The 13,337-nt window shown below is 41.6% G+C and overlaps 1 protein-coding gene across 1 annotated transcript in view; it reads left to right on the top strand.

The window, feature by feature from the left end:
• myo1g (myosin IG) overlaps positions 1–1,034 on the top strand; it is a 45,777-nt gene extending 44,743 nt beyond the window's left edge. Inside the window, exon 22 of the mRNA XM_054606035.1 lies at positions 347–1,034. Coding sequence (XP_054462010.1) covers positions 347–509 — 163 coding nt within the window. The 3' untranslated portion in view covers positions 510–1,034. The remainder of the gene's footprint in view (positions 1–346) is intronic.
• Positions 1,035–13,337: the final 12,303 nt, after the last annotated feature.

The raw sequence follows: 13,337 nt of genomic DNA, 5'->3' as shown, positions 1-13,337 counted from the left end.
CCATATCTAACTGTAATATATATTATTTTGCCTGAAAACACCTACATGAAATGCTTAGTTTTGCATAAAATACTCAATATTCTTCTATGGTTCTAATATTAATTTAAAAGTAGGAAACACGGTTTTATCCTTTATTTCTTAGTGGGTGAATTTCCCCAAAAATGTTCATAACATATCACAAATTCTCTTGAATGGGGCCTTTAGTGTTGATTCAGGATTAGGAAACAAGGTTAGGATCACTGTACAAGGAAAGGAAAGGCATGCAGTTCAGAGGTTGTGGGAATACACTTTTTTTTAATCATGATTAGTAATATAAAAATGTGTGTTTTGTCTTTCTATCTTTCAGAGTACGAAAAGTCGACTTTCCAGTGAAGGTTAGCCGTTTAGCCGTGCAGCTTCACATGCGGGGAAAACCAAAGAGCGTCACCGTAGAAACCAAACCGGGCCAGACCAGCGCCGACTTCAAGAAGAGTCGAGATGGTTTCGTCCTGCTTGTCCCCGCTAACTAACAGCTTGACCTCGGCACCTCGACTAGACTATTGCAGCTCTGCGTTTGGGGACGTTGCTTTGAAAAGCAACAGTTTATCAACAAAGATTGTTTTAATATTTTATGTCAACGCAGAACAGAGGCTGTTTTCTTACTCCTGAGCTGCAGGAGGACAATGTTCACTGGACAGTTACAAAAGTGTTGAATAGAGAAATGATGTTGCTGTAAAGAATTGGGACGAAGCTCTCGTTGCTTTTAATGTTGCAAAACATATTTGAAGGTATTTTTTTGTCCAAGACAAGATAGAAAGAAAACAGATGTAAATGCACTTTTTGAATGACAAATTGTACATCACAAGGCATAAAAACAATCAAGAGAAAACCTTCTAGATATATATTTGTATATTGAGTTGAACGTCAATGAAACAAGAACAGTTTTTTGTGTGCCTTGTCTCATGCTGTTGCCTTAAAAAAAAGACTGTGACAATTATTTCACGTCAGAAGTAGTAAAAAGGGAAATGAGAAACAAGAGGAAAGAAAATAAATTATTCAAGATTTACTTAAGCAAGCTCTCTGTGTGTTAATTTCTCCCTAATGCTTTGCCACACGAATAGACAACATGCTGCAAGTCTACATTATACACACTGATTTAATTTAGTTTTTCTCAAATGTGCTTTGGGCCTTTAAATGAAAACTAAAGACATGAAAATATGAATGAAAGAGGTCAGGAGCCTTTGTGTTCTGCTAAAGCTCCTGTGATTGTATGATTGTATGTTACGTCTCTCCACCCTGCAGGAGGGGCTGTCCAATCCAAAGCCGTCCTCTAAGCAGCAACTGGACTCAGTGACGTAAAAAAGCTGTTTCCTCTCGTGTCCCTTTGGTGTCCTCTGGATCAGATCAGCTGAGTTGATAAACACACACAGACGCCGCAGACATCATTTTACAGGATTTACGGGGACTTAAGTCGCTGTCATTAGGACAGGGTGATGTCAAATGTGGTTTTAGTCTAACAGAATGCCAAAGAAATGTTGAAGTGTTAACATTTGCTTAATTATCTATTGTGGTGTCTAGCATGCAGATAGATTAGTTTTTGGTTTTTTTCCTTGGTTTTTGAGACATCTGTCTGTAAGATTTCAGCCTCAACACAAATGAGGTGGTAACAATGTTGGTTGTGTTCAAAACATTGAAAGATTATATTAAGACCAGAGCCACATATCAGTTTATACGTGTGAACTTTTTTTGTTAGAAAGTGTTAGCTAGCATGCTTACTGACAGCTAGCTTGGATAGCTGTTTCAGTAGTGTTTGGAGGCTAATGTTAGCAAACTAAAAGGTGAATATTGTTGTATAATGGATAATTGTCAGTCCCCGACTTATTTACCTTTTTCCAGTTGTTACTGCTTTTAATATAGCAAAAGTGCTAAACAGTTTAGCAATTAGCACTATCCCATAATTGTCCACTGTTCACACAAGGTCCTTGAATTTTGAGGAAAAAAAGATGGCAAACCTAGTTTTGCAAAAACTCTCACTTTCTTTTAATTGCGAGACTCACTGCTATATGACCTACAGCAACTTTGACCATTTGAGGTCAATGCCTAACCTCAAACATCTTGCGAGAGTTTTGCAAATTGAGAGTCTCTTCCAAGACATGACCGAGATTCAAGTGTGTTATGCTAGTAAAAGCTAATGTAGCCTCGATGCTGCTAGCGGGCTACAGAGGTCTGGTAAACCTCCAATTTTTATTTTATTTTACAAACTTGTAGTCTTCAACTGACAATGACGCTAATGACATCACTTCAGGCAATTTATCTAACTTTAAAGAGCTCCCTCGAGACGTCATATGCAGTCGGACACCTGTAAACACACTTCAATGTGTAAACCGATGGAGAGCCCCTGTTTCAAGGCAAAAGCTTGATTTTAAACGCAGACAATATCCACCATTATGTATCGATGAAGCTATTGGTATAGTTAATGAGCACCAGCAATATGTTTTTTTTTAAATGGTTGATATTCCAGTTTGGACTGAAACTCTTCTTATCTAAATTAACAGTTCAGTCTGACAGCTTAATTCTGTCGTCCCCTGCCAGTTTTCATCCCATCTCTCTGCACGGTGACCTGTTAGTGCGACTTAGCGACGGCTGGCCCTCACTGGGACTTGGCTCTCTGACACACTGTGATTCCCCAAACCTCTGTGGGACTGCGTGGGCAGATGTGTGTCTTAATTTTTGATGTGTGTGATTAGCATAACGGGTAAACAGACCGTAGTGTTGTGAATGTAACTCTGAGAGACAGTGCTATGTTTACGAACAGTGCATTCACACCTATGAGCGTCAATTTAACACTTCCAAACAGCCCTGCACCTCTTCAATCAACACTCTGAAACCTAAAATAACTGTACCTGCAAGAAATAAATGTGCATCGTGTTATCACAGCGTGGTATGCGAGTATGGATACGTGCAAATGTTGAAACTGGTTTCTGTCTTGGAGTTATTGGCTTGGTTTTCTGTCTGCATATATGCAAATATTCTGTGTCAAAATCATGTTTTGGGACAATGTACTGGCACTGGCTCAGTTTGATCTGTTTTAAATTTGTGATCAATGTATGAACTTAAAACGTTAGATTTTGCTCCTAATTTACCAGTTGAAAAATACAACATTAAGAACTGTTTAAAACCAGCTAAAACTATTCATATGCAAATTTAAACACAGCTTCCTTTCTGTCCTTTGAAGTGGCCGTGGTACTGTCTGAGCACAATGATACGCTCAATTTAGCGTGTGAGCGTCACCCAGATTGGGGGCCCGAATGAGGTTCTCACACCAATCCACACCTTTTTATTCCTGTAACTCTTAACGATTCTCACATGGCTGCAATGTGACCGTGGTCGCTAACAGGTGACATCGACATGTGAACAACCTGGAGGAAGTTAAAGGGCCTGGTTGTGTGAACAGGGAACCTGTCTTCTAATCAAGTTGAAGTTGGACATAGTACTTGGAGAAACTGTGAAGCAGCTGTCCCATTTGGAAGCAAAATAAAGAAGGGATATAAAACTGAACCCAAACCCCTTAAACCTGGATTGCATTTTATCAATGATAGACATTACTGGGGAAACTCGAAACAAAAGTTTAGAGAATTACATACATAGTCAAGAAGAGTTAACTACATGATTGGAGCTAAAGACACACCTGTGCACATGGCAAAGAATGATCAGAAATCGAAATACACACAGTGTTTCCATGGCAAATAATGTTTTGTATTGAAACATTCCAGTTCCCAATTTGGAGGAAAAGACCTGATCGAAGCTTCTGAAACAAAAATTTAAATGGACAATCCAAAACAATGTCAATGAAAAGTGCCCTGCATTACCCACAATGCCCTTTGCCTTCAGGTCCTAGTAACTAGGTGACCCAAGTCAGCGGCTGTTCAGCAACACATTCATTCTCCAGCACTTTTTTGTGGTTTTCCCACTTATTTTGAGCTCTCATTAGTCAGGGCAAAGTGCAAGTAAACATCCAGCAGAAATAACCGTCATCGGCCCCTTTTGCTCTCGTGCCCCATTTTGACAACGAGTCGTGTTTAGTGGCAAAAAGTTTAAAGTCGTGGGGGTGGGGGGGCTGGAATCGCCACGGCTGCAGAGGGAACTCATGCTCAACCAAATGACTGGGATTTGTTTATTTAAATGCCACGGACAATGTCTGATCCTCGGCCTCTTTATCTGTCCCCTGTGGAGGCTCTGCAGAGACCTTCAGCTGCTCCATGATAAACTGGACTCCAAAGCTCCATTCCCACTTACAGCTCCGCCAATGTGGTCTGATGGCTCGACATATATCAATCAGAAATGGAGAGTTTTTCTGTAATCCTTTAATCGCTGATGTAAAAGATATGATTTAAAATTCAGTGCGAGATGGATGCAAATTCAAGCATATCCTCTCCATCCTTGATCATTTGATACACACACATGCTAGTCGGATCAAAAGAGGACATTTGGATTCGCCAAAGCAGAATCTTTTTCAAAGACAAGATGTATTCATCATTCTCTTTTTTTTTCTCTGATGGGTTTAGTTTGATGGCAGTTTATGCAACAATTATTCCCCCAATTGTTTCCTCGTCACATCCACAGCAGCTTCCCCACTGCCAGGTTTTTTCTCCCACATAATGCTTCCCAATCATTTTGTTCTCTGACAGTTCTGATCACATCCCCTCCTCACTGCGAGAGGCCTGTGAATAAAAGAGCCGACTGACATGCAGACGTAAATATTGCAATCAGTCGAGTAGTCAGAATGTAGACGCATGTGAATCAGTTCTTTTCATCCGACGTCTGTTATTGTGATGAAGTTTCTCTGTTTCTCCTCACAGCACTGTATAAGCAGGATTCTTCTACTTCTAATCTGATTCGGCTAGGCCGGCAATTGTTGATGCAATCACTTAAAGCGGCGCGCAATTCCATTACAAAAAACGACTGGCACCTGGTCGGCCTCTCATTGGGATTAGCAACCCTGCAGCGAAGATTTGGTAATGAGTTGGAGAGGATTTACCAGTGGGAATATAATATGTGTCCCAGAGCTGCTGTGTTGTTTTTCCCTCTAAATCCTTTCAGGGGCAAACCGGCCACTGGTTTGGTGAGCGCCGCAGGTTTTCCCAGCATCCCTCCGTCATCAGGCCGTGGGGAGGTCACATGCTGGAGATTACAGTAACATGAGGGGGGAGATTGGTTTTTGCTTTGGCTTGCTCTGAATCAACATGCCATCAGTCCTGAATGCTTACTAATCTAGAAATATTTGAGAAACCAGAGCACTCACACTTGAAATTTTTTGTGCATGGTAAACTACTTTCAAGCATTCAAACGATGCATGTTTTATATTGTGTTAGTTGGCAGTGGTGGAACAAGTACTCAGACTATTTACTTGAGTAGCAATACCACAATCTAAAAGTATGCTATTACAAGTAAACGTCCTCCACTCAAAGTGTAACTTTACATCAATAGTTCAACATTTTGGAAAGTACACTTCTTCACTTTCTTGCTGACAGTTATATGAGAAGATTGATACCACTATTAAACAAACAGACTCATGTCTGTATGCTAAATATGAAGCCACAGCTCGCAGATGGTTAGCTTAGCTTATCATGAAAATTGGAAACAGCTAGCCAGGCCCTTTCCAAAGCTAAATAAATTAGCACCTCTAAAGCTCACTGATTAACATATATTCTTTTTTAAATTTGTACAAAAAATGAAGGGTAAAAAGGGCATGTTGTTGTTTTTCAACTGTTTCCAGTTTGTGTGCTAAACTAAGCTAACGTCTCATGGCTGTAGCTTCATTTTCAGCATACAGGGACAGGTGTCAACCTTCGTATGTATCTTTGTGCAATAAATAAATAAAACATAACCCAAAATGTTTCCTTTTAGTGGAGGAACAACATCACTGAAGTTGCAAGTTGCAACAGAAGGTTTGCATTCTTAGGTTTCTCTGTATGAGTGTTGTAGCCCTGAGTGTCTACCCCTATTTATTGTAAAAGCCTTACAGTATTGTTAATGTGAAAATACATATGAAACCTGATGTAACGTTGTTAAGTACTGGCAATTTTAGTACTGGCAATTTTATGTACTATGTAATAAGTACTTTAATATTGTTGCTGGTCAACACTTTTGGGTACTTACTTTTTATAACAATGCATTATTTACTTGTCATATGATTGTATCTAAAATCCACTCTGGATAGTTGTAGAAGACATATTGGAGGGGTAAAGGAGAAAAGAAGTAGAAGTATAAAGTGAGATAAAATGGAAATCCTCAAGTAGCCTAAAGTCCAAGTGGCTCAACATTTTACTTAAGTAGCCGACAGTAATTTCTAAAGTACTGCATTAATAACATTGACTATCGGTGTCACTTTATGAGGCTCTAATGGGACCTCTGATTGCCCTTCTCAGAATTCGTCATCCCTGTAGAGTCTTTGGAGTCCCCTCCGGCGGTGTCCTTCGCCCAGTACTTATGGGTGCATGGCTGAGTGAACCATCTGCTCACTCAGTCAGGATGTGCCAGCAGGCTACTGCTCTCCATGGTCCTAAAACTGTACCATCGATCTGTAAAGAATCTCACAGTGCAGCCTTACCCCGATATCCAATGATTTTAATCCTTTCAAAGAAACAGAAAAGTGGAGTAATGTCTACCTGAGCAGAGAATGAAATCAATCTTAGACTTTTTGTGTGTTGTTATCCAACCTTCTTTGTGCTTTGTTGACATAGTCGGGCCCGCCATGAGTGCTCATTAGTGCATTTATTATTAGCACCCAACTTTTGATGCCCACTCAGGTATACACTGTTAGTTCTTACAGTACTGTTGCATTTTTTGCATTGTTAGCATTGTTAGCTGCATGCCGCCAACTAAAGCTTTGTTTATAGATTCACTTGGAGTCGTAGCATGAGCCTCTGCAGACGGCGCGCGAGCTCAGACGTCGTGTGGAGGCAATAGATATGCTCTGAATTTTACTTTTAGCATGAAAATTTTAAGATTTTGCTGCCAAATATCATTGTTTTTAATATGTTTTTAAACGTATAGCTGACATACACAGTAAATGGTGAGATTGAATAGTTCTATCTAACCAGAAAAGTGATTTTCGACAGCTTGAATTGAAAATGTCTCTGGATGCCAGGAAGCATTGACAGAGATTTTGTTTTTTTGAAGCTCCCAGAGGGCTGATAAAAGGCAGCGAACAGCAGCCGAGGCTTTCAGAAAGCCACTGGGAACACTCTGAACCAGTATAAAAGTGTGACACTGGGAGGCAGAGAGTCGGGTGATTTGTGTCCTCAGAGGACAGGAGAAAAGCTGGAGAGAGCTAAGTCAGGCCGCGGCAGCCATCTGCAGCGATGCATCTTCCTCTCATTTAATCAAAGCATCCCGAGGCCTCACCTCCCTCACCTCTCTGCCCTCTGAGGAGTCCCCAGCCACCACCACTGACCCCGGCTCCGACCAGCGCCATATGTTTTTTACCCGGCTGTCCTCTCGCTCCGGCATTGTGAACAGATTATAAATGGCATTTAAATAATCATTTTCCAATGCCATCAGACAGAGAGACCAGACAGACGCATTGCGCCTCGCCAAATAAGCTGCTTTGACTGAAAAGTCCTTTTTGAGTCTAAGTTTTATGGCAGACATCTGTTATATGATAAAAGCTAAATGTGTCTGTTAAAACTGAAAAGCCCCGTGTTTTTATTCTAGGGCGTTTGTGGTATTTTACAGGCTTGTGACCTGTATATTAGACTATTCATGTGCAGCCTACGGCTTTTTTCATTTGCTTTAGCACATTTTCCCTTAAAACCTTCTGAAAACATGAATATAATCACCATTTCAGTCAGAGCAGCACAACCAGCATTTGTTCTGCAAAAGACTCAAAATACGAAAAACTTTTATGAAAAGTAAATAAATGCATCGGGTCTGTGTTTAAAGACATTCTTGCTGAAATTACATACATATTGTTACTTAAGGTCAAATATACTTTAGTACTCATTATACAGACTTTCGAAATAGTACACATTACAATACTGGATTGGAATTAGTCATGCCTTAATGTGTTCATCACTTTAATGTTGCAGCTGGTAAAGTTGGGGGTCAGTTTAATTCATTTATATGCAACTGGGTAGCTTAATACATAATAATACATCATGATTTATTAGTTGATTCATATGTTATATAAGCATTCTGAATCTGCGAAGCAATGTCAAATAAATGTAGTGTATAAAAAGTACAATATTGCCAAAATGTAGTAAAGTATATCTATAAAGTAGCAAAACGAAAAACTTGAGTACATGTACTTTGTTGCATTCCACCACTGGCAGTGTGAAAACTGTTGTGAAAAAAGAGCTTAGCTTAAGCAAGTGAGAAAAACCAGGAGCACAGTTGAGATACACAACTGTTTATGGGTATAAATGTGATAACAGTCAGTGACAGCCGGAGGCAGACGCCACTAAATGTGCACATAAAACCAGCTTACCTCTCAGAGAGACTGTTGCTGAGCAGAAGGCAGCATCACAGTATTTCCACCTGTGGTCGGGGCAGAGAGAGGGTGGTGATTGACTGCAGAGACATGCTCAGATGGAGCGCAACCCCCCCCTCTGACAGGAAGCCAAAGGGCCATCTGCAGTGCCCGGGCTATTGTGTGGCTGTGCATTAAGCTATTTTATGTCCCACATGGATTTACTGCCAGTCTTAAATTAGCGGGATTGCAGGCGGAGAGTAATTCAAGTGTTGAAAACAAAGGCAGTTTTCGTTAAGCGTGCGAGAGCTCACAGATGACAAAGACAAAAGCTGCGCGTGTTTGAAAAGAGAGAACCGCTAGATCTGAATTTCAACTCAATACTTTATTAAATAATCAACATAGTAAACAACATCATGATGAAAAAGGAAAACAAACAAAAACAAAATAAATGAAACAGTCACATTTGTTTTTCTTCAAGTTTTGCCCATCAAAGGTAATTAACTTGTAGCTACACACACACACACACACACATTTTAGTGGCTTTACAAAAGTCACTCGAGCTGATGTGCTTCTTCATTTTGGTGTGACAGTTACAATGATGGCTGAGGAAGGTAACTATGGAAACTCGGGCGGAGGAGGTGATGATGGACACCAGACAGTTATATATTTATCTCTGTATTAACATCGGTCCCATGTTGACGCAACACGGACGAGGCGTTGTGATGAATGCGGAGTTGTGAAATTTTGAAAAGCTTTTTGCAATGAGAGGCGAAGCTACAATCAGAGAGGACGCAGGCTGAACTGGAGCTGCCTGCGGCGAACGCTACAAGAAACAATGGCTGCCTCTGTGTCACCAGCTGGTGCATTGATGAGAAAGGCCATTGATAGCCACTAGCATGATCGGTTCTATATCTATACTGTACTCTGGGCGGTGATATTCTGGTTTGCGGTGGATGACACACCACGGCCGCATCTTATTTAGCAAATTAGCAAATGAAGTCATGTGTAAGACAGAGTCTAAAATAAAAGAATGTTTAGTTATAACTTCATGTCATAGCTCGTATGAATTCACATGCTTTGCTATTTCAGGACCGGGCCTGAGAAAAATGAGAGGCGACCATTTACTTAGTTTTCTGTCTCTATTGTTTCTAAACATGAACAGACCACCATAATAATGTCATAGTTACACCTGCTGTCATAAGAGAGACTTTAATACTGTTGACATGTTTCCTATAAAGGAACACTCGAATGAGATTCAGTTTTAAGTTACCGAATAAATAATCGTTCATTTAAAACATCACATTATAAAAATGAATCAAAAGCAGACTTAGAAAAAAAGAAAAGAAAACATTTCTAAACTACCTGGCTTGCATGCATGCTACTACACAGAAAGACTATTTCCATTTTGTTCATTTTCCATTCTTAACAGCTCTTTTTGATACACACCCACATATTTACATCATCAGCTGACGGTGTGCCATTGAAATTAATCTCACACCAACCTCCAGCAGCAGCAGCATACTGATATAACTTAACACAACTCACAGAGCTGTGGCGACCTAAAGGAAAAGTATTGTGATATTTCTTATTTCTTATCGTCAGCAGAACAAATGAGAAGAACACAACTTACATTATCAGTGTGTTCAAAGCCTGATAAATCTTAATTCTCTGTGCCATACAACTGGATTTTTGTCCTAAATGTATTCAAAACACATCAAAGAGCCACACTGTTGTGCTGACACGTTCCTTTGCTACGATGAATGTGGGCACTTTGGCTTTTTTTTCTCAAAAATACAGTGCCCACCTTTTTTAGGAAAGCACTTGGCCCTTTTTAAAAAGTATACATTCAGGATTTGTTTTTAAAACGTTTGTCTTCAGTGAGAACAAATGGGTTTGTGGCCGAAAACACTACACGTGGGCAGAGAAGTCTGAAAGTACAAAAATACCGTCTAATGCATGTTGACAATAAGAAAAATAAAATAACACCATACTTATCCATTAAATCTTTTATCACATTGTTCACACAAACCTAAAAGTCCTAAAACAGAGCCGGTCGAAGGCCCATCTGACATATTCTGTAAAGCAGAGTTGAAGTCCAAAATGAAGGTCCCATCTACTGAGAAAGGTTCAGTTTGCACTAAAAGTCTTGTTTGATCTTATTCAAATAGGTCGAGTCAGTCAGTAACAAGAGGCATATATCATCCACAGAGATGTCACAGGCATCATGTGTCTGTCAGTCAGGTAGATAGAGCTCGGGATTCAAGCCGAGGGGTTTGATTGGGTGAACAGAATTAGAGCTCCAGTTGGAACACAAGTTAATTGACTTGGAAGCCGCTCCGGTATCTGTGTGAAACGATTGGAGGAACAGCTTTCGTGATTGGACAGAAGTACCGAACTGAGGGGACAGTCGCATTCTTTGTGAAGACCAGATTACGTCTCATTTGATAAATGGCGTTACAGCTCAATCAGGCCTTAATGAACATGGTTCCTCGGAGTCTGTGCCATTAAGGAGCATGAAGAATGAGCCACAAGAGTTGTTTTTCATTAGAAGGGTCACAGCATGCTGCTGAAGGAAACCTGCTGTGGATTTATTGATCACCGATGTGAGGGCAGAATTTAATATGAGCAGCGCTTGAACAAGCCGTACTGTATCTTCTGATTCAATTAAACGTCCAGGTCTACAGGAGGCACGTGGTGGAGGCAGATGTTGCCCTTAACTTTGACCCACACTCTCACGCAAACACAACCGACACAGTGCCAACAAATGATCCCATTCTGCCCTTCCTCGTCCTGACAATGGCCGGCGGGTGTGGGGTGTCAAATCTAATGAAACAGGCCAGGAACAACAGCTGAGTGTGTGTGTGGAGACGGGGGGTGGAAAGAGGACGGAGGGAGGGAGGGAGGGGGGTGAGTCAAGACACAAGTGTCCTTGTCAAAGCTGGGGCCAGAGAGAGAGAGAGAGAGAGAGAGAGAGAGAGAGAGAGCGCCGCACAGACCACAACAACCAACCCAAAATGGCTGCCAGTCAAAGCTCCAGAAAAGGAGACTCTCTGAGCGTAAATCACCACCATCACTCCTCTCTGGTTGACTGACTGGAGCTAATGCCAGATCCCTCAGGAGTGAGGGAGGCAGGCCAGCTGAAGTGGGGCAGCGGGGTTGAGCTTTGGGGTTTCCGAAGGCCTTCAGTTTGGTTGAGCAGGAATTGAAGGGCTGCTGTGGAAGTGTGACACTTAAATCTCATCGGATCCCGAACCGTTTACTTATTTCCTCATGTTTTCATGCCTCGCTCCCTCTCTCTATTTGATTGGGTCGGAGGATTAGGACTGGATTACCCATGGAAGGGGATGTGGAGCGGAGAGCGGTCGTTTGCACACATGTGTAAAGGTCGGATTTTATGGGTATGTTCGTCCATCATATGACCTTGTGGGGGAGTGTGTACTGTAGCATTGTGTGCGAGTGACACAATGAGATTAGGGCTTTGCCACATCCTATTGTGGGCACGAAGCAGCTTCCTCAACCAACAGCTTCCTACTGTAAACCAGTGGTTCCTAAACTGGGTGTAGGAATATGCAACAGGGGTCACAGGGAATAATCTGAGGGGTTTGACGTTTTTTTTGTCTTTAATTGACTGGTTAATTTAAACTTTTCCATTGGAAGCAATCAATCTTTGGATAAACCAGTAACTTCTAGTAGAAGTATGCAGCCATCAATTAGGGGTTGCAGGTGGTCATAGTTTCATTTTAAGGGGCCACAAGCCAAAATGGTTGGCACCGACTGGTAGGGCTCTCTTTCTTTGTATACAATCTATACGTTTATTCATGTTTAATTAAAATAACAAGGTAAAAATAAACGACAGCACATTCCCCTTGCAGTTTAGCTGTTTATCATCTTTTAAGGCCGATCTGGCCCATAATTAGCTGCTTATAAGTGTTTTTCTTTCTACTCTCTCCGAGCTCATAGCCTCATAAGATGAACTGTAAACTTTGGTGACCTCTGGCAGAAGGAATCAACTTTTGGACGGCTGGGCCCATAAAATCCAGCTGAAAATCTGCTCAAAAGAAAAGAAAATCCATAAAGATGAAGCACAGGCTCAACTGTGACCACCTCTGACAACGCACATTAAAAACACACGGGAAATGGATCATTAAAGGCATTCAGGCACAAATGCCAATGGTTCATTCAAGGGAGTAATTCAGCATGAGGCAGGAGTTGAGGGAGGGATGAGAGAGAAAACGGGTCTCTTGATGGCAGATGAGGAAACGCAGCTGCTTCATGAGAAAGTGGGACAAACTCAGAAGTGACAACGACAAAACCCCCATCGACCAAGCAACTCGGACCCTGAGCTACACACGTTTGTCACACGCCGTTTTATTCATGCACCAAGGAGAATAAAGCACACGCGACAAGGTATTTAAATGTGTGAGTGTTTGTGTGTTTACGGTCCAGCACGGTCCAGCCTGGCCTGGATTAGCTCGGCAGGGCTGCCGAGTGGAGAAGAAGGGGGGGGCAGAGGTTGAGGGAGGGGAGGGGCCGCGGTAATCTGCTAATCTCATTAATACCACAGCCTGTGGGTGCCCTGTCAACAAGACGCAGGGGAACAAAGGATGGAGTAAACAGCTGATGACCCTGGCTGCCGTCCACTGCACAATGCCTTCACACACATACACACACACACACAAACCACGTCAATCAGAAATTCTGCTTCCACCAGGAAACACTCCTGAGATAAAATAGTGAGACATAGAGGCAGATTTAAGTGAGTCAAGATAAAAAAAAACAGCAACTGTCCCCTCAGGCCAGACGACCCCCTAAAAAAGGCTCCACAAAGCACTGCCTGTTCGTTTTGCTTTACTGATTACACAGCGCACAGCAGGACCAGCAGGAC

This window comes from Anoplopoma fimbria, chromosome 10 (genome assembly GCF_027596085.1).
Source record: "Anoplopoma fimbria isolate UVic2021 breed Golden Eagle Sablefish chromosome 10, Afim_UVic_2022, whole genome shotgun sequence".
Classification (NCBI taxonomy): domain Eukaryota; kingdom Metazoa; phylum Chordata; class Actinopteri; order Perciformes; family Anoplopomatidae; genus Anoplopoma; species Anoplopoma fimbria.
This window is presented reverse-complemented; position numbering and strand designations above follow the sequence as displayed.